General features: G+C 48.9%; 1 protein-coding gene across 1 annotated transcript; it reads right to left on the bottom strand.

Annotated features, from left to right (window-relative positions):
• Positions 1–7,047: 7,047 nt before the first annotated feature.
• Positions 7,048–18,637, bottom strand: LOC144097287 (tubulin beta-4 chain-like). The gene is made up of 7 exons (XM_077630034.1): positions 18,523–18,637; positions 17,822–17,930; positions 12,647–12,757; positions 10,706–10,950; positions 10,364–10,563; positions 9,386–9,822; positions 7,048–7,223 (listed from the first exon to the last, which is right to left on the bottom strand). Exons 1-7 carry the CDS (start codon positions 18,577–18,579, stop codon positions 7,048–7,050), a joined length of 1,335 nt encoding a protein of 444 aa, XP_077486160.1. The 5' UTR covers positions 18,580–18,637.
• Positions 18,638–19,044: the final 407 nt, after the last annotated feature.

Below are 19,044 nucleotides of genomic sequence, written 5' to 3'. Positions count from 1 at the left end.
CCGTCGCTACCATCGGTTCGTTCACGTTTGCACCAGCATTGACGGATCCTGTTACCGGTCCGGACAACGAAGTTCTGGCATAGAACAGCGGCTTGCACCTCAGCGAACTCCTCACAGCGTGCGATGCTTTTGAAACGAAAGCTTCAATATTCTAGGTAAGGCAGTTTTCACCGTGTGTTCCCGGTTGACCTTCAATTGAGTCAGAGGTCAAGTGTGGCTATAGGCCTTACCTATGTGGTCCACCATGGTGTGCACCTCTTAACCTCTGATTTTTCGATTTGCCAGTAGAGGGCGGTAGAATAGTCGCGTGACAATCGCGTGATGTCACGCGATGAAAACTGCCGATGTGACGTCAGTCTGCGGGGAATATATAAGCCGCGGACTCACAAGCGGAATCCGAGCGGGGATCGAAAAAGTGTAAGTTTTGGCAGTGGCGTTTCCCAGGCAAAAGATAAGAAAGACGAGGAAATCGATAAATTAAGGAAATAGGTTAGGGAGCTTAAAGAGATAATTAATAAGCTCACTCAAGAGCTACGTACATCAAAAGTGCAGGCGCGTACGGGGTCCCCCTCTCCCCACACTGCGCAACCAAACTTGGTAACGAAACCAACCCCCCCCCCCCCCCCCCCCGGCCCCTAGGGCTGCGATTCCCACGCAGCCTGCGGCACCGGAAGAGAAGATGATTGTAGAATTGGCTAGGCCGCCCCCAATGAAACGCAAAAGAGAATACGCTGATCCGTTGGTGGCACTAGAGAAAAGATTAGAAGCCAAAATCGAAGCTAAATTCGATTCTCTCATGGCCCGAATTATGGGCGCAATAAATCAGACTCAGAGCCAGATCCAAGCCCTTACGGGCGAAGTACAAAGACAAAGGGCAGAAGTAGTTGCCATCGGTGAATGGCAACAAAAAGCTGAGGAAAATATCAACCAGCTCCAAAATGGCCAGAGGCGCACCAAGTGAGTCTGTCTATAATCTGGCAGTGGAACTGTCGCGGCTTCCAGCGCAAGCGGGCGTTAGTGAAACAAAACTTGACGCTATTAGATGAGAAACCTTTAGCTATAGCCTTGAAGGAGACGGGCAAAGCAGCAAAACTATCGGGATACCAAGCTTTTACAAGTGACAGAGGTGAGAAATCTCGCGTCACAACGTTGATTAAGAGGAACATTGTCGCAATCGAGCACGAAATCAACTCGAGAGAAATTGAGGCTGTGCTATTGGAAATTCTTACGGGGCGAAAAGAGGAACCGAGCGTGTTCCTATTAAATTTGTACAGTACCCCGAAGCAGAGAAAGGTGAGGTTCAGGGCCCTCTTTCGCAAAGCTATTAAGGCAGCCGGAACTAACCCCCTGCTAATAGTCGGTGACTAATGCAGCGCACCCAGAATGGGGTTACGCTAAACAAGACCCTAAAGGCAGGCAGCTATGGGAGGACGCGCACGAGCTGGGACTCACCCTACACACGGACCCTAGTAGTCCATCCAGGGTGGGTAACAGCGTCTGCCCAGACACCTCTCCTGACCTGACCTCCTCCAAAAATGTGACAGATCTGAACTGGCAAAACTCGGAACAAAATTTGGGCAGCGATCATTTCATTCTGGCCTCGATCCTTAAAAAAGGCGTAAAGACGCGTCGTGCGCGTCAACCGAGGGTTGCGGAATGGGAATTATTTAGGGAGAAGCGAGAAAAAGCTGCCACAGGGAGGATCACAAACATAGAGAAATGGACGGAGGCCCTCAGGCGTCACGTTGGAGAGGAAACAAAGACGCTTGCAGGGGACGACGCCCCGGAGATAGTCGATAGCAGACTGCTTCACATGTGGGAGGCAAAGCATGGTATGGAGCGCAGACAGAAGAAGCAAAAATGGAACCGAAATCTTAGACGCAGGATCGCTAGACACAACAAAGAAATTGAAAATTATGCGATCAAATTATGCGCACAGAATTGGTGCAGCAGATGCGACAAGAAGAAGGGGGGCATGAGCCTTTCCAAAACGTGGGGTCTGCTGAGACACCTGTTAGGCCCGACCAACTCGAAAACGCAATCGGGAATTAGATTATCAAAAGCTAGGCACGCGTTTGATGGTACAGACGCGGAATTTATGGACAAACTCATCAACATGTACATTGGCGATACCCATAGTACCCCCCTCCCAGCATACGACGGAACTCCCAACGAGGAGCTCGACGCACCCATCACGGCGGCAGAGGTCAGGGCAGAAATATTGGGACTGAAAACTAAATCGGCCCCCTGGCCCTGACGGGATAACTAACAAAACTTTAAGAAACCTGGAGGATGACTCCATCAGCGCTCTGACGGAGTATATGCTAGAAATTTGGGCCAAAGGCCACTTGCCTCCGCAGTGGAAGGCGGCAAACGTAATTTTAATCCCAAAGCCTGGCAAACCCCCTAAACTAGAAAATCTAAGACCAATTTCCCTAACCTCATGCACGGGGAAATTGTTGGAGCACGTAGTCAGACAAGACTGACGCGCTTTATGGAGCAAAACGGCCTGTGGCCGCACGAGATGGTCGGCTTCCGACCGCGCTTGTGCACGCAGGACGTGATGCTCCGACTCCAACATGACATAATCGACTCTCGTTCTAGAGACGCCAAAGTAATTCTCGGCTTGGACTTGACAAAGGCATTTGATAATGTTACACACGAAGCGATCCTCCGCGGTCTCCAGGATATTGGAGTAGGCGCGCGACCATACGACTACATCAAAGACTTTCTGTCAGACAGAATTGCCTGCGTGTGGTTCCAAGACACAGTCTCCCACACTGAACTTAGGGTGCAGGGGCACGCTGCAGGGCTCGGTTCTCTCCCCGTTCCTCTTCAACGTGGCAATGCGCAACCTCCCTGAAGCCCTGAGGAGCATAGAGGGGCTAAATTTCAGTATGTATGCGGATGACACAAACCTCTGGATTAACCAGGGGAGCGATGCGAGCATCGAGGAACGCCTGAAGGCGGCGGCGGACACTGTCGTGGACTATGCTGCCAGTAGGGGTCTCTCATGCTCTCCGCAAAAATCGGAATTACTCGTCTATAACCCAACATCGCTCCGATGCAAGCGCAGCTGGAGATTTAACATTAAAGTAGAGGGGAAACCAGTTCTCGAGGTAGATAAAGTAAGAATCTACGGTCTATTCATTCAGAAGAATGGATATAATGATGGGGCAATCAAAAAGGTAGAGGGATTTGCCACCCAAGCCCTTGGCATTTTTAGAAGGGTCGCGCTGAAAGGACGAGGTCTGAAGGAAAGAAGCTTGCTTAAACTAACCCAAGCATACGTAATAAGCCGCGTGAGCTAGCCGCGTGAGAGAAATGTATTGTTATCGGTATTTTTGTTGATTTTAGCCAAGCTTTCGATTATATTAGTCATACTATCCTTTTTGAAAAACTGCATCATTATGGTATCCGGGGACATGTTTTGGCCCTGCTCCAAAGTTATCTATCAAATAGATTTCAATATGTCGACATAAATGGTTTCATTTCTCACAGAAAAAAAATAATTTCAGGAGTCCCACAGGGTAGCATTTTAGGCCCTGTCCTATTTAATTTGTACATTAACGATATTGTACACATCTGCTCAGATACCAAGTTCGTTATATATGCCGACGACACGAGTGCTTTGGTGCCATCACGTTCTGAAGCTGAAGGAATTACTAAAGCAAATATTTTTCTGCGCAAATTGGACTCGTGGATTTCCAGCAATCAATTAAAACTTAACGCAAACAAAACAAAGGTGGTAATTTTTCGACCAAAAAGTAAACAAATTTCGTTACAAGGAACCGTAATGTTTAGATCCGCAGCCATTGATGTGGTAGATACTGTCAAGGTGTTAGGGGTATATTTTACTTCAACTTTACAATGGAATGACCATGTAAACAGTCTAATCAGCAAACTGAGCTGCATAACTGGAATTTTAAATCGCAACCGCTATACTCTTCCAAAAAAAGTTAAACTAATGGTCTATAACGCTCTCTTTGTTTCCCACCTAAACTACTCTCATTTAGTCTGGGGAACATCAACAAAAACTAATCTGTTGAAGCTTGAAAGGCTACAGAAAAAAATAGTACGAATAATTGAAAACGTTGAATACACAGCGCCTTCTTCAGATATCTTTGCTTCGCTTAATTTATTGAAAGTAAGAAATATTTACGAATACAAATTATGCAGGCAGTACCGTTTAAGTGTCCAACGAGAGAGTACAGTTTTTACTGAAATGGCAGAACTAAAACCCAATTATCCCATCTACAGCACCAGAACTCCAGAACGATGGAAAGTTCCAAAATGTCGTACTGCCTATGGACAACAAACACTCCGGTATAACCTTCCGCGATTACTGAATGCTGCAGAAAAAGAAGGCGCTGATGTATCCAATATGTCTCTTCCCAATATGTACAAATATTTTGCTACTCATACTCTTTTTTGTGAATGAACGCACAGGTCTATCTTTATGGTCAATTACATTGCATTGTTTACTTTTCAAAAACAAAAAATGTTTTTCCAGGAGTCCAAACCCAGTGTTCTATTGAAACTCTTATTTAGGCTTATTTTATTTTGTGATGCGATATAGTGCTGTTTATTTATTTTTTTATTTTTTTGCCTCTTTGCAACAAAAAATGTGACCGTCTAGTGTCCCGCTCTGCTGCTGTATGCACTGTAAGGGGGCGGAGGATTTTTCAAGCCGCAAATGTACGGCTTTTCCCTCCGCCTCCTTCCACTTCTTTGTGGAGAATAAAACTTGTATGTATGTATGTATGTAGGTCGGAGGAAAGGAGGAAATTAGACTCACTCATTCGGCAGCGCATAAAGAGGGCCCTGGGCTTACCAATTAGCACCCCCACAGAGAAGCTCCTCTCTATGGGAGTGCACAATACCTGGGACGAAATAGCGGAGGATGTCAGAATTTCGCAGCTCGAAAGATTAAGCCGAACGACCACGGGCAGAGCTATCCTCGAAATGGTAGGCCTGCAAGCAGATAGGGAACTACGAGGCAAATCGAGCATCTCGCAGGACTGCCGAGCAAATCTAATCAATTCCCCCCTCCCTCGTAACATGCATCCCATATTCAACACGGGGAGGAGGGAGGAAGAAGGAAGCAGAAGCACTAATCAGACGCTTAGATTCGATGGACAGCAAGTCGGTTGCGTACGTGGACGCGGCAAGTGGCCAGTCGGGGGCGGCGGTCGCCTCGGTGGTCGACTACCGAGGTGCCCCCGTATCGGCTGCCACCATTAGAAGCCGAAACACGGAAATGGCGGAAGAAGTTGCGATAGCGCTCGCTTGCGTTGGAACGGAAGCCAATTTCATTATCAGTAATAGCAAAACAGCCATGTGGAATTTTGGAAAGGGTAGGATCACGCCGGAAGCGGCAAGTATTCTGGCCGGTAGACGCTTCAACAGAAAAATCAGTCTAATTTGGACACCCGCACACGCCTCCGTTCCTGGCAACGAGGCGGCCCACGAGTTAGCCCGAGCTTTCTACTTCCGGGTGGCTGTGGAGCCGCCCGACTTCCGGAATATGGACGAGCGTCTGCAAAATTACATTGAGATTGTTGAAAATTATATGTTATGCAGGAGTCTGGTGCCACCACCGGAAAAAAATCTAAACAATAGGGAAGCAGTCGCATGGCGGCGCCTTCAAGCTTGGAACTTCGTAAACCCGGTCTGGGCTTATCATAATCAGACTGGTGATAGAATAAACCATAAGTGCAAGCACTGTGGGGAAAGAGGGACCCTCGACCACATAATCTGGGAATGCGCTAGCTCCCCAGGGGCTAAAGCAAACATAAATTGTACAGAAGCCTGGGAAGCCCTGCTGCGGAGCGAGGTCTCTGCTCAACAGCAACAAGCCATCCGCCCGGCGACCGAAGCCGCGAAGAGTCAGGACCTCTTTGCCTGCTTGTGATCGCGGAGGTCCCCGCCCCCGTCAAGGCCTGCGTGCCGGGGTCGGGGAGTAGGGGGCCTAATTATCTGGTGGAATATTGAAGTTGTTATCATCATCATAGTCATCAATAAATAAGCCGCAGCGTTCATTGGGTGACCAACCTCTCGCGATCAACCATTAACTGCAACCTTTCACGGTGGCAGGCTGGGCGCGCTGCCTATGCAGTGTGCGAAACGCACTCAACATTGGAGACTCCAAGCCGCGTGTAGTTGCCCGATACGTACACCACAGTTTTCGCTCTCTGACCAAGTTCAGCAGTAGTTAAACCGAAGAAAATTGTGGTGGCAGTGAAATGCATTTATTCGATATATAATACCTATACAGAAAGAGGTATTCGGGGGCATCCCCTAGTGGTAAGCCTCCTTACATACCAGGTGGAGTCCCTAGTCCGGGACTCTATTGGCAGAAGCAGCCGTCCTGGCCCTGTGGACCAAGATCCGCTGGGCCTGGAGGTCCGAGCAGCCAAAGCAGGGCCGCCTCCCAGTCCTCTAACGTAAGGTGGCGGTATGGCGAAAGGGCTGTGTTAGGCCGGCAGGCCAACACCATATGACAGGTATCAGCCACTTCCCCACAGTGCGAGCACCGTACACGGCCCGTGTACTGTGCGATACCAGTGCACCCCCCCCCCCCCCAATACGTGATCGAAATTCCAGGAGCCCTCCACTACGGCGTTCCTCATAGTCTGAGTTGCTTTGAAACTTTAAACCCCGCGAAGCCCAACTAGTCCAAATCCAAACCAATTTTTACTGAACACCAATTTTGTTGCTTGCTCGGGTGATAGGGCTGTTATTCTATTATGAAATGCGAGGGTACTCAAGTAGTCCACAGTTGCACGTGTTGGTGATGAATGTGAGCCTGTGCACGGCGCAAGATCAGATAGGCGTTATTGTTAGGCGACGCCTGCTGAGCCGTTCCGCAGACTAATGTAATATTTGCTAGATGCTAGCCTGTTGTAATTATGATTCTCAGGAATACATTCCTCTGTCAACCAGAGGAAAGGCTGTGCGGAATATCGATTGCGGCTGTACGAGGGCCAACACAGGAAACACACACCTTTATTGAAAAGTGAAAGCTAAGAAAAAGGGATGTTTCAATCACAAGGCCTCTGCCGGTGTCGCGTCGAACTCTCCCTCGTCGTCAACCGTGGCCTCCTGGTACTGCTGGTACTCTGAAACCAGGTCGTTCATGTTGGACTCTGCCTCGGTGAACTCCATTTCGTCCATTCCCTCCCCGGTATACCAGTGCAAAAACGCCTTGCGACGGAACATGGCTGCGAAAATGTAAATAACGTCATCACAAAACATGGCTCACAAGTACCGTCATGAACAGAAGTGTGCGGGTTTGGGTAGCCGAAAAAACAAGCGTAAGAGGTCAGAGAAAAGCACTGAACAGTGAGGGGACACGAGTCCTTCATCCGCTGGAGCAAGTATAAGCTGACTGGCTAGCGATTCGACGATGACGATGAAATAAATTAATTTCCGCAAATCCGCATCCCGTAAATTATTTGCCTGCGAGTGTATAGCTTACCATACGCTGTTCAGGAAGTGGAGGCACGCTTTTTAACCCTTTGTACGCCGTAGCTCATGCTTCATGTGCATACAAATAATAAAATTGCACTTATGGTGGCTCATGGAATTGAATGACATGATCTTTAAGCAACTTCGACCACCGGTTTTGCAGAAAAAGAGAGAACACAGTTCTACTAATGACTTCGTAAAAAACCCTCACATGTAGTACGTATTCGTTCAGTCTGCCAATCTTGTAACATTGCTTGTATATAATTGGAAATCTCTTCAAGAAATACTGTAAGCCAGTTTATAGATTAAGAAGGCTCGAAAGCTCATCATCAGCCTGACTACGCCCACTGCAGGACAAAGGTCTTCCTCGTATCTCTCAAATGAAGCCTATCCTGTGCAATCCGTGACCCCCTTACCCCCAGTTAACTTCGTAATGTCATCCGCTCATTTAACTTTCTGCTGCCTCCCGCTAGGCTTGCCTTCTCTTTGAATCCAGTCAGTTACCATTAACTACCGCCTTGCCGTCGCATTATGTGCGATGCCCAAGCACATTTCTTATCGGTTTCGACTGGTATTTAATGATTTAATTAACCCGAATGTGTTCCTTGGCCCGCTCTGCTCCCTTCCTGTCTCTTAACGTTACATCTATCACTTTGCTTTCCTTATATGCCTCTGGGTGGTCCTCATTTTAAGTTAACTCTTTTTCTAAACAAGTCCTCATTTCAACAAAGCTCAACAAGTCCTCATTTTTCCGTGCCAAACGGCGTCCTCGACTGCAGACCTGCGCTGATAAAAGCAGGCCTATTAGAGAAATGTAAAAAACATTATCCCCTGATTTACCTCGTTAAACTAAATGTGGCATAGTTAAGCTAGCAGTAAATGTATGAACCCTTTGCATTGGTTACCTATGAAGGTTTTACACATATTGTAGGCGGCATGCTGACGCGACGCCTTTCAGACTTTCCTGTGGGCTGCGAAACCGGTTGGCCTCCTCTTCACTAGTCTGCAGCTGGTATGCATGGGTTCTGTCTCTTCCACGTGAATGCAGCTGTCACGAAACCGGTGTCTCCTTCACCAGGACACCACCACGCCTCATGACACATGGCTATCTCGCTGGTGACCAACCCTATTGCTAATAGAAGAGCGAGTTGGGCGAGTTGGTATCGGGCCATTATGAAACAACAGCGCGAATAAGGACGGGTATGAAAGTAAAGACACAACGAGCGCTAGTGCTAGCATACGGAAAAGAAAGGGGGATTTCCCTCTCTCCACTTTGCCACCCGAAGCCCGTCACCTGACACCTTCACTTTGTTTTCGCTCTCCCACTAGCAGTTTCCTCTTTGCTCAAAGTGGTGAGGGACATTTCCACTGTCTACACTGCCATCTACCAACCGTGGCAGCTGGCAGGCGGACGCTTCATCCGCAGACGGCGTTTTTGTTTGGCTAGCTAGGCATCTAGTGTTATAGAAGGATACAACTCAAGAACGAAGCGGCAAATGGCTCCCAATGAAGGGCCTTCAGCCAATGTCGTCAATGTATGCACATGACGCCGTGGTTAATCCAATTAAGATATGGTTATTCCCCATTTATCGGCCACCCCTGAGACTTCATGCCAGCCTACCAAGGGGATCTGTCAAGGGGGAGGGGGGCAGAATCGGCCAAGAGAAAGAATTGGTCGACGTCATGGGCTGGAGTTTCCTTTGATGGGAATTTGCCGTATTGTGGTATCCGAATATAGCACACTAAAATCACGCTAAACGGTTTCTGTGATAGTTCGGTAGTATTCACCACGGAAAAAAATATTCTACGGAGGGGCACCATTCCCCGTTTTCCAACACATGAAGCAAGGGGCACACATGCTTCCAGCTGCCCCGCACAGGGTCAAATAGGCACTTCTAGAACAAGCAGTACTTACCAGTGAACTGCTCAGAGATCCGCTTGAACAACTCCTGAATGGCTGTGCTGTTACCAATGAAGGTAGCAGACATCTTGAGGCCGCGAGGTGGGATGTCGCACACGGCAGTCTTTACGTTGTTCGGGATCCACTCGACGAACTGGCCCGAGTGTTTGTTCTGGACGTTGAGCATCTGTTCATCCACTTCGCGCATACTCATTCGGCCCCTGAACACAGCAGCCACCGTCAGGTAACGGCCGTGGCGGGGGTCGCAAGCAGCCATCATGTTTTTGGCGTCGAACATCTGTTGCGTCAGTTCCGGCACCGTCAGAGCCCGGTACTGCTGGCTTCCGCGGGACGTGAGTGGAGCGAAGCCAGGCATGAAGAAGTGGAGGCGCGGGAAGGGCACCATGTTCACGGCCAGTTTGCGAAGATCGGCGTTCAGCTGTCCTGGAAACCTGAAAGAGAAGTGAAGAGCCTTCGTGAATATGGATGCCAATTCGCGAGAAAGGCCAATAGTTCGTGTATACTCTGGTGCCACTCCTGGTGCCATTCCTTCATGGCAACTGCAATTATATGATGCTGAACGGTCAGGATCACGAGCAGGAGATTCACAAACCGAAGTACGATTAACTTCAAGCAAGGTTGAACTGCTTTCGAACTTTTCACGAAGCACAGAGTAGCGTTTTAATCCTGCGTGGCCAACAGACTATCGTCATTATCGGCCGTCTGGAATGTGCACGTTATTGTCATAAGCAGAGTTTTTGAGCGCGCTAGATTGTCGGCTTTCTCGGCGCTAGTTTGCTGCTTCCTCGTCCTGCCGCCCTCCGCCAAGTAAGTATCCTACGCTCATGCACACCTGCCAGAACTGTCGGAATTTTCAAATCAAAAATCCCTGTGCTGTGAGCAGATATGAAAATTGTAACTTGCATTTCGGACTCGGGCTCCATTTGCATACCAGTTTTGATGCAAAAGTACAGACGCAAGTCAGCCACCCACCTGAGACATGTAGTGACAGCCGACATTGTCGCAGAAACCAGGTGGTTGAGGTCTCCATAGGTTGGAGTTGTGAGCCTAAGCGTCCGGAAGCAGATGTCATAGAGCGCCTCGTTGTCGATGCAGAAGGTTTCGTCCGTGTTTTCCACAAGCTGGTGCACTGAGAGGGTGGCATTGTAAGGCTCGACGACGGTGTCCGAAACCTACAGAAATGGGCAGAAAGACAATCAGAACCACACACGTGAGGCATCAGGGAAAGCCAGTGCAGTCAGCTTAAAGAAAGACAAAAATGCCACCAATGTACAACAAGGTCATCAGACTTCAGAACTGATTATAGTCACAAACCTTGGGGGATGGAACAACGCTGAATGTGTTGATTATGCGATCGGGGTACTCTTCCCGGATCTTCGAGATCAGCAGTGTTCCCATGCCAGATCCAGTGCCGCCGCCCAGGGAATGCGTGAGCTGGAAACCCTGCAAGCAATCGCAGTCTTCGGCTTCCTTGCGGACGACGTCGAGCACCGAGTCCACCAATTCAGCGCCCTCCGTGTAGTGGCCTTTGGCCCAGTTGTTGCCAGCACCACTCTGTCCTGAAAGGGCAGATAGCGAAAGGCGTATACTTTTGACGAAATGATTTAGACGGCGAATCAACGCTCAGATGCGTGCGAAAACTAAACGTACTGCTGACAGGAGTCACATAGGCGCCAGAAAAGAGTTTACTGACTTACTTTCTGCCGATAAAATGCTCTAATTAAGGCTGCTTTTGCTGCCTCCTGGCAACAGGAGACTTTCTCGGGTCCCAGCACTCTTAATAGCTTAATGCTAACTTTAGATGCAGAGTTAACCTTACATGCAGTGTGCCTTGTGAAGAAATCAAATGATTAATTGCTGGAACGAATGAATGGAAATATTTTAAATGTCCCAGAAGTGAGGACACATGCACCCTTCTTTTCCCCGTCACGGCTATTGAGAGGACGAAAAGGGAATCTAGGAGAGCTGCTGAGAGCGAATGTAATGGCTAAAATGTGAAATCTGTGCGAAAAGCGAACGAAGGACATAAAAAAATATACATGAGACAGTCACCAACGCTTATGCCCTATGTGTTCTTTCTTCTGTCATTCGTTTGGCTTTCGTGCCGGTTTCTTCACATCATGCGGCAGCAACTAGCCCGGCACCATGCTCTCTTGTACTACTGATGAACATCATTAACAGTCTCACGGCTACCAGGGAAACTTAGCGGTTTTCAGCTATGGCAGTATATAGTGCCGTATATGGGCGTTGCTATTAAACACTTGAGGCAACGGACATTACGAACACCGAGGAAAGAGCTGGCGTACTGCAAGTAGGAAAACATCAAGAAAAATCAAGGTGCCAATTTAGCTCACAAACAGGTGCCCACACAATGTGCGCGGATTGTATGTAGTTCGAACGAACAGGGGAACGCGCTTTATAGAAAGGTACAAATATACGTAAGCTACTGAATACACGAAAAATGCAAACAAAACAGTAAACAATAAAGAGCGCAAAAATAACACCCTCCAATACACTCGTCTTCGCTTTTTTTCGAGACAGTGAAAGACGAAAAGGGCGACGCGAGTTCGTTGACCCATGTGATAGACAACTTTGCGAGGGTCAATGAACACTTCAGCCACGCGGTTAACTGACATCCACGGAAGCTGGTCAGTGCCTCAGATTTCCAGCTGACACAACTGCGTATCCATGAATGTCATCTGAGGAATAAAAGAGGTGTCTCTTCGCACTGCTTGAAAACTGCCTAAACTCCTGAAACCAGGTAGTAGAAATGAGTAAACTTCCACAATAAACAGGCGGATCGGTTGGCCTGAAGTTTTAAGCCTGCAAAAACGGGCCGATCACCGCCATATGCGCTAAACACGTAGTCTATCGGTAGACTTGCTCAATCTGTACAAAAAAATGTCCAGTGCCTCTCCGCGAGTTGTTAGACCTCAACAGTCCAAATGCCTTATCCCCAGAGCCTTTAGAGCATTTCGTATATTCTTGGAGGGCTCGAAGACTGCTGGGTGGAATGGTTAATGTACATGACCTGAAATCTCCAGCCGCTATTCTGTTTTCTTGTGTTGGCGCTTCAGTTATTCTGTTTAGTTTGATTTGACACTTGCGTTACGCAGCGACTGAAACGGCTGAAACAAGGCAGTGGACAATGCGCTCACTTGAGTGCGTGCTTTAGTCCCGCTGGTTTTCCGCGTTCAAAAATGACAAACGCAAAAGCGCACAAGTTCCTTCGGACAACGAGGAGCAGCCGCTTACCGAACACAAAGTTGTCCGGACGGAAGAGCTGCCCAAAGGGTCCCGAGCGCACAGAGTCCATGGTTCCCGGTTCCAGGTCAACCAGGATGGCCCGAGGCACATATTTACCTCCTCCATGAAAAGAAAACTCAGTCACACACAGTGCTAGAAAAGACGCCTACGCTTACTACTGATACCTTAATCTCCTGGCGGGTGCTCTTATACGGAATGCTACAGAAAGGAGAATTCTTCCACTCGAACAATACGTTTCAATTAAACGCGCAAGCGACGGCGAACCCAAACTCAAATACGAAATGGGAAAGCGATCAATGTAATCGATACGCCGCATCTCATCGCAGGATAGGCTGCCATTTTTTATTTGCTTGCTTAGTAGCGTCTTCTCTTCTCGTGTCTGTTATGACTGCAAACGACTGCACCTAAAAGACTTCCATCATGATGAAATTAACCAGGAGCTTTTTAATGCGGCATCGCTTTCTCTTTTAAAGCGAAAACTTCATTACGTCATGTTCTGCGAGTTTCGTCGACTCCGTCGCTTGGTCTTCAGGCGACCTTCAGCAGCTCCGGAGCTGAGCCGAAGCCGATAAAGAGCGGACGCTTTAAGCTACGTGTCGCTATACTTACAGTTGTTCTTTGTGTGCGTTGGCATCGGCAACGCTGTGGCAGAAACGCGGCACTTAGCTATAGGCCGCCGGCGTTCATTGCGTTCATTAGGCTTGGCATTGACAACGTTCTGGACTCCAATGATTATGAGGAAGGGAAGAGCGCATAACTGGCTCTCTGGGTCAGTGGATGCCTCATTCGCGATTTGAGGTACTACGTAGCGGTGGCGAGAGAGAGGTGTGGGCTGCATTCTTTGGCGCTGGCAACGTTGCGGCAGACACGCGGCACTGCGTTCGTTGGGTGAGCAACCTCTCGCGATCCACCATCGACGCCTGCCAGGGTGGGCGCGCTGCGTATTTCAGTGTGCGGAAGGCACTAACCGTTGCAGGCGCCAAGCCGCCTCTAGTTGCTTGATACGCCACAGCTTTCGCTCTCTAACGAGGTTCAGCAGTATAGTTAAACCGCGGCTAATTTTTTTCATCTTGCACTTCATCCTTCGTACCTTCCCGTTGATGTGCTGCACCGTTCCTTTCACCATAACCGCATTATTGTTTCCTTCCTCCACACGTATACATATCGGTGTCAAGCAGCGTCAGAAGTGAAGATCACTACTGTCTATATCGTGTCAGGCGTACGCCGACACCAGCTAGTTGGACGCAGCAACTCACAATTATGTACTACTCCGCGTTGCGCTGTACACTAAAACATGATTATTACAGCTGCAATGCAGGGCGCGAGCAGTCCACAACGGTGGACTTAATGCATGCACTACAGGGACCACGCAAAGCAAGTTACTATACTGCTGCATCAAATAAAAAAATGACAATGTTTACGCTTGCAGCGTGAACTAATAATAATAATTGGCTTTTGGGGAAACGAAATGCGAAAGAAGAAAGGAAGAAAGAGTAGCCGTAGTGGAGAGCTCCGGAATATTTTCGACCACCTGGGGATATTTAACGGGCACTGACATCGCATAGCACACGGGCGCCTTAGCGTTTTTCCTCCATAAAAAAACTTCGTTTTATTTTTTATATCGCCGCCCTTTTCATACGTTCTTTGATCCCTCTCTCCGCGCTAGGATTCAAGTGTTCAGCCCCTGTAAGATTGCTACCTCGCCTTTCCTTAAATTTTCAGTGTTTGCAAACCCCAAACAGACGCGCGCATACTGGCTACGCCCGAGGGAGGATGCCCATGCCTTCGCTCTGAATAGAGTGTGACGCAGTACAACGGTAATATTTCGACGATAATGTGACAACAATCGCTGCAAAAAAGACACAAATGAAAGCAGTTAACATACGAAAACATATCAGGGAAGCTGCGCAGCTTTCCTTGCGGATCATAAGGCAGTTAACACACAAAGGCTGGTAGCGGTGGAACGTAGGGTGCCTAGGAAAAACGATCGCTGCAGCGCTCTCCCGACGCCACATGTCCGACGCATTTCCAGCCCCCGGTCTCTACCAAAGGCACAGAGGGCATCTGCGTCGTGAAGCCGCTTAAAGGAGCCCGAAAACGATGTACGCCATCAATCGGCCGCGCGTCCCTAATCGGAAAAAATAGCTTCGGTTTAACTACTGCTGAACCTGGTTAGAGAGCGATAGCTGTGGTGTATAGGGCAAGGAGACGCGGCTAGCCGTCTGCAGAACGTTGAGTGCGCTTCTCCCTGGCTACGTTTACGGTCCAGCTACTGGCGCTTTTAAACTTTCATTTCCTTCGCTTACGGCGCGGTTCGTGTGTCCACCGAGATATGCGAGACATGCGTAATTTCTTTTCCTTAAAACCAACTTTCATTTCACTTTCCTTTCCTTACGGTGCGGTTCGGGTGTCGGTCTCCACGGCAGGCGTCGCATCAATCACACCTAGGGTACGCTGAAGGCATCAAAGTTCACCGCCGTTTTATGCACAACCCACTTTCAAGACCTGCGCATGCGAATGCCGGAAGAAGCTTTCCCGCTTGAATGGAGGTCAAGATCAAGGTCAAAATCAAAGGTCAAGGTCAAATGTCAAAGTCGAGACGGTGTAACAGCCGCCGGTTTCGCTGCTGGTCGTGTGTCGAATCTGACTACCACCAGTTATGCTTATCGTTTGACCTCTACCTACATTCAAGGTGAAACTTCCTGCTACCGTGACCTGTAGCTATATTCGAAGTCTAACTTGAGGCCCCGATGACGGCTCGAAACGCTGGCGTACTGCTTTTCGCTTTAAAAATTGGTCTCGGTTTTGCTCTGATCCGACAGCTCTCGGAGCCACTTTTTGGTTCCACAGTTTAACAGTCGCTGCAGCAGTTGGATAGCACATGTTCCCCATAGAGGCCGCAAATAATCACAAGTGGCAACGAAGGTTACTATTAAACGCAACGCATGCCAAAGTCGGGATTCACTGCGGCGTGCTCTCAACCTTCAAAACTGATTTTTGAGGAAGTAAAGGCGCAGTGTCTCTTACACGCGCGGGTACATGCGTGTGCGCGCGTGCTTGCGTGCGCGCACGAGATTACCACTAGACGATATAGGAACGATGGCGAGCAAAAAGAGTGGCACCATCCAGAGGCCGTATAACGCAGACAGCAAGTCAAACATCACCACTTCACACACACACATGTGCATTTCATCTGTATATATATACTCGGCACTGGCCGACCTACATGTGGCGCTCGGCACTGGCCGACCTACATGTGGCGCCACTTTTCCCGACATTCGTATCAAAGTTGCGACGCAACCGTTTGTCTAACAGCGTTCCGGGAGTTATCATATCATTTCTAGTTCCATATAACTTACACATGCAAGCCAAACCGCAGGCAAGTTTGCGACAGGGGCTTCCAACCAACGACATCATCATCATCACCATGACTAGGCCCACTGCAGGGCAAAGACCTCTCCCATGTCTCCAATTAACCCTTTCCTTTCCCAGCTGCACCCACCGTATGCCTGCAAACTATCTCATACGCCCACCTAACTTTCTGCCGCCCCCAGCTACGCTTGCCTTCTCTTGCGTGCCCACGCCGATTTCTCCTTGATTTAGACTAGGAGGTCACTAACCCACCACGTTTTTTTCCTCAGCTAACTTGCCGGCCTCTGATCCCTTAACGTTACAGCTATCATTTATATTTCCATAGCTCGCTGCGTTGTACTCAACTTGAGCTGAACCTTTTTCGCTAGCCTCCACGTTTCTGCCCCGTAGGTGACTACCGGTAAGATACAACTGTTGTATATCGATGACACGCATCTTGAACTGCATGCGTTCTGGAATTTTGCACCAAAAGTATGATTAAAGAATTCTTCGTATTGCGTTCCGGATGATGTCATATGCGCGGGTGGTGTCATATGCGCGCGTGTTTGTGGGTGGTGTCATACTTCGCGAAAGAAAATGATCGCCTGAAATAAAGTTTGCAAACCGCATCCAAACGCCCACGTCTTGCATTCGTCACGTGGTTGCCTTAAAACTGGTTTTGAGGAAAGGAAATGGCGCAGTAACTCTCTCGCGTATCTCTGTGGACATACGAACTGTGCCGTCAGGGAAAGGAGAAATGAGGGAGTGAGTGTGGGGTCGTAGTGGAGGGCTCCGGAATTATTTCGACCCCTTGGGAATCTTTCATCGCACAGCACACGGGTGCCTTTTGCGAGGCCGCCGCAGTCGGGTACAAGCCCGGGTACTCTGGCTCAGTAGACAGCGCGTTAACCACTTACCCATCGCGGCGGGTAATTTAAGTGTGCCGAATTTTTTCGTTTGCTTGGAGGTCGTTTAACATGCATTGACATTAGAAAACACGGACGCCTTGATGGTTCCGCCTCCTGCGAAACACGTCTGGCGCGGTCGCGATTTGACCACGCGTCATTGGGCCGAATAAGCGAACACGGTGTCCATTGTGCGTTCGCTTCTTCACGATTGAAAATGGCGGACGCCTGGAAAGACCGTGGTCGCCTGCTGCAGACGACCAGACGCGAGAGAACAGCTCCAGCTGTCAACACCGTGATCGACCGACGACATTCTCTGGTCCGTAAGCGTCACGTGGTGCCCTTTTTCTCTCAGCTGGGCGGACAAGGGAGGAGGTTTTTGAATTTAATTGACTATCGTGGGGCACATGCATCCAGTATTTTAATGTGATGGCGTTAAGGTTCTCCTGTTGCAGAAAAGCCGACGTCATCGTCGGTGCTGACGTTGTGACGTGGCCCTGTGGCGTCATCACTAGCAAGAAACCGCATTGGGAGCGAGCTGCCCAACCTTGGCAGGTAGCAGGAACCCGCGTATCACAAGCCCCACCGGTGACAGCACCGGCCATCGCAGGGCAGTGGCGCATCGCTTAACCGCTACACCACTGCGCCCAGGGGTCTATGAATGTAGAGTGTGCCTAATTACGCATATAAGGGCATTAACGTATTTAAATTACCACGTCATACCTTGAGGAGGAGCTAGAACATCACCTACAGTCTTTTGCATCTCACAAGGGGGCTATCTACGCACTGCGCTCGTTCAAAGTCAGCAAGCCTATTTCGGGGTCTTAGCAGCTTGAAAAAGCAGTAGGACATCCGACGCGAGAACTCTACACTGAAAACATCAGCCGAAATGCAGACAGATACTTACCAGACGCTTCGTTGTAATATACATTTATACGCTCTATCTGAACGTCAGAGTCTCCATGATAGGCGCCAAAAGGATCGATTCCATGCTCGTCCGATATGACTTCCCAAAACTGCGAGCAGGAAAAGTGTCATAACTGGCGTGAGGTGACATCAAACAGCCATAACCCCCAAACCACTTAAAAGCCCAGAATTCATGCAAAACACGATATGGTGCGAAAACACCTTTCAGACATAACATGGCTGCTGCCGGGTGCCGCAGTCGAGGGAACGCTGCCTCAACCAGCTCGGACGCACCAGCTAAGAAGCTCGCCGCTCTCGGAATATTGGCACAGCTTTAGTGGTACAGCGAAAAACTCGACCGGAAGCTTGTAGAATTCTTCTATCGTAACTCTGAGACGGCAAGCAGGCTTCAAACAAAAGCATAGGAAACGGCGGCCAAGCCCCGAAGGTCAGATGTGTGGTTGGGCCTAACATTCTCGCTCGAAGAAGCCGCGACTAAGGAGGGAAGAACTGCGACTGCCCGCAATTGACACTTGCACAAAGCTCACTACTTACGTAAGCGCGTAGCCTGCAACGAGAATCTCGAAAATGCTGCCACGTACACCACGCAAAACGTGAGCACAAAACACAGGGCGGAAGGCTCCTGGGCATCGGGAAAGCAATGTGTCATCAAATATTATGCATCGTAAAGCGGTCACTTACTTTGGCGCCGATTTGGTTGCCGCACTGGCCCGCTTGGACGTGGACGATCTCCCTCATTTTGTAGCAGGAATACCACGCCACACGCAAACGCAAGCTCCCCGAACGCAGAGTGAGGCCTGCGAGGAGGAGCTGGAATATTTATAGGCGCGCGCCGCCGCACCTCTTTTTCATCTCTGTTCGCATTGGGTGAAGTTGAAATTTTTTGCTCCTGAAGGAAAAAAAACACTTCAGATCTTTTCATTGAAGTTTAACGATGTTGCGAAACCTGTATATGAAATTTTCTTTGATGTAGCTAACGAAAAAGAAAGGGTATGTGAAATAGAAGAGGAACTATTTCTTCTTTCGGAAAGCATTCTGAAGAACGTGTGATTAGATGTGCTTTCAAAAATCCAAACGCGGAAGGACACCGCGCGGTAGACACTCGTTTCATTCCTTTTCTTCCTTTTCTTTTTCGTTCTTGTCAAAATTACTTGCGCTAAAGTCAGCGGTGGCGGCAATTATGAACTAATAATTTTACCCATA

This window comes from Amblyomma americanum, chromosome 7, assembly GCF_052857255.1.
Source record: "Amblyomma americanum isolate KBUSLIRL-KWMA chromosome 7, ASM5285725v1, whole genome shotgun sequence".
Classification (NCBI taxonomy): domain Eukaryota; kingdom Metazoa; phylum Arthropoda; class Arachnida; order Ixodida; family Ixodidae; genus Amblyomma; species Amblyomma americanum.
Note: the sequence above shows the minus strand (reverse complement) of the source record. Positions and strands in the feature narration are given on the sequence as shown.

Coding starts and splice junctions, on each gene's coding strand:
- LOC144097287 (XM_077630034.1), bottom strand. CDS start 18,579: ATGAGGGAGATCGTCCACGTCCAAGCGGGCCAGTGCGGCAACCAAATC. Junction 9,823..10,363: donor GCTGTCACTACATGTCTCAG/GTGGGTGGCTGA, acceptor CTTCTCTTTCAG/GTTTCCAGGACAGCTGAACG. Junction 7,224..9,385: donor GATCTCTGAGCAGTTCACTG/GTAAGTACTGCT, acceptor ACATTTTCGCAG/CCATGTTCCGTCGCAAGGCG.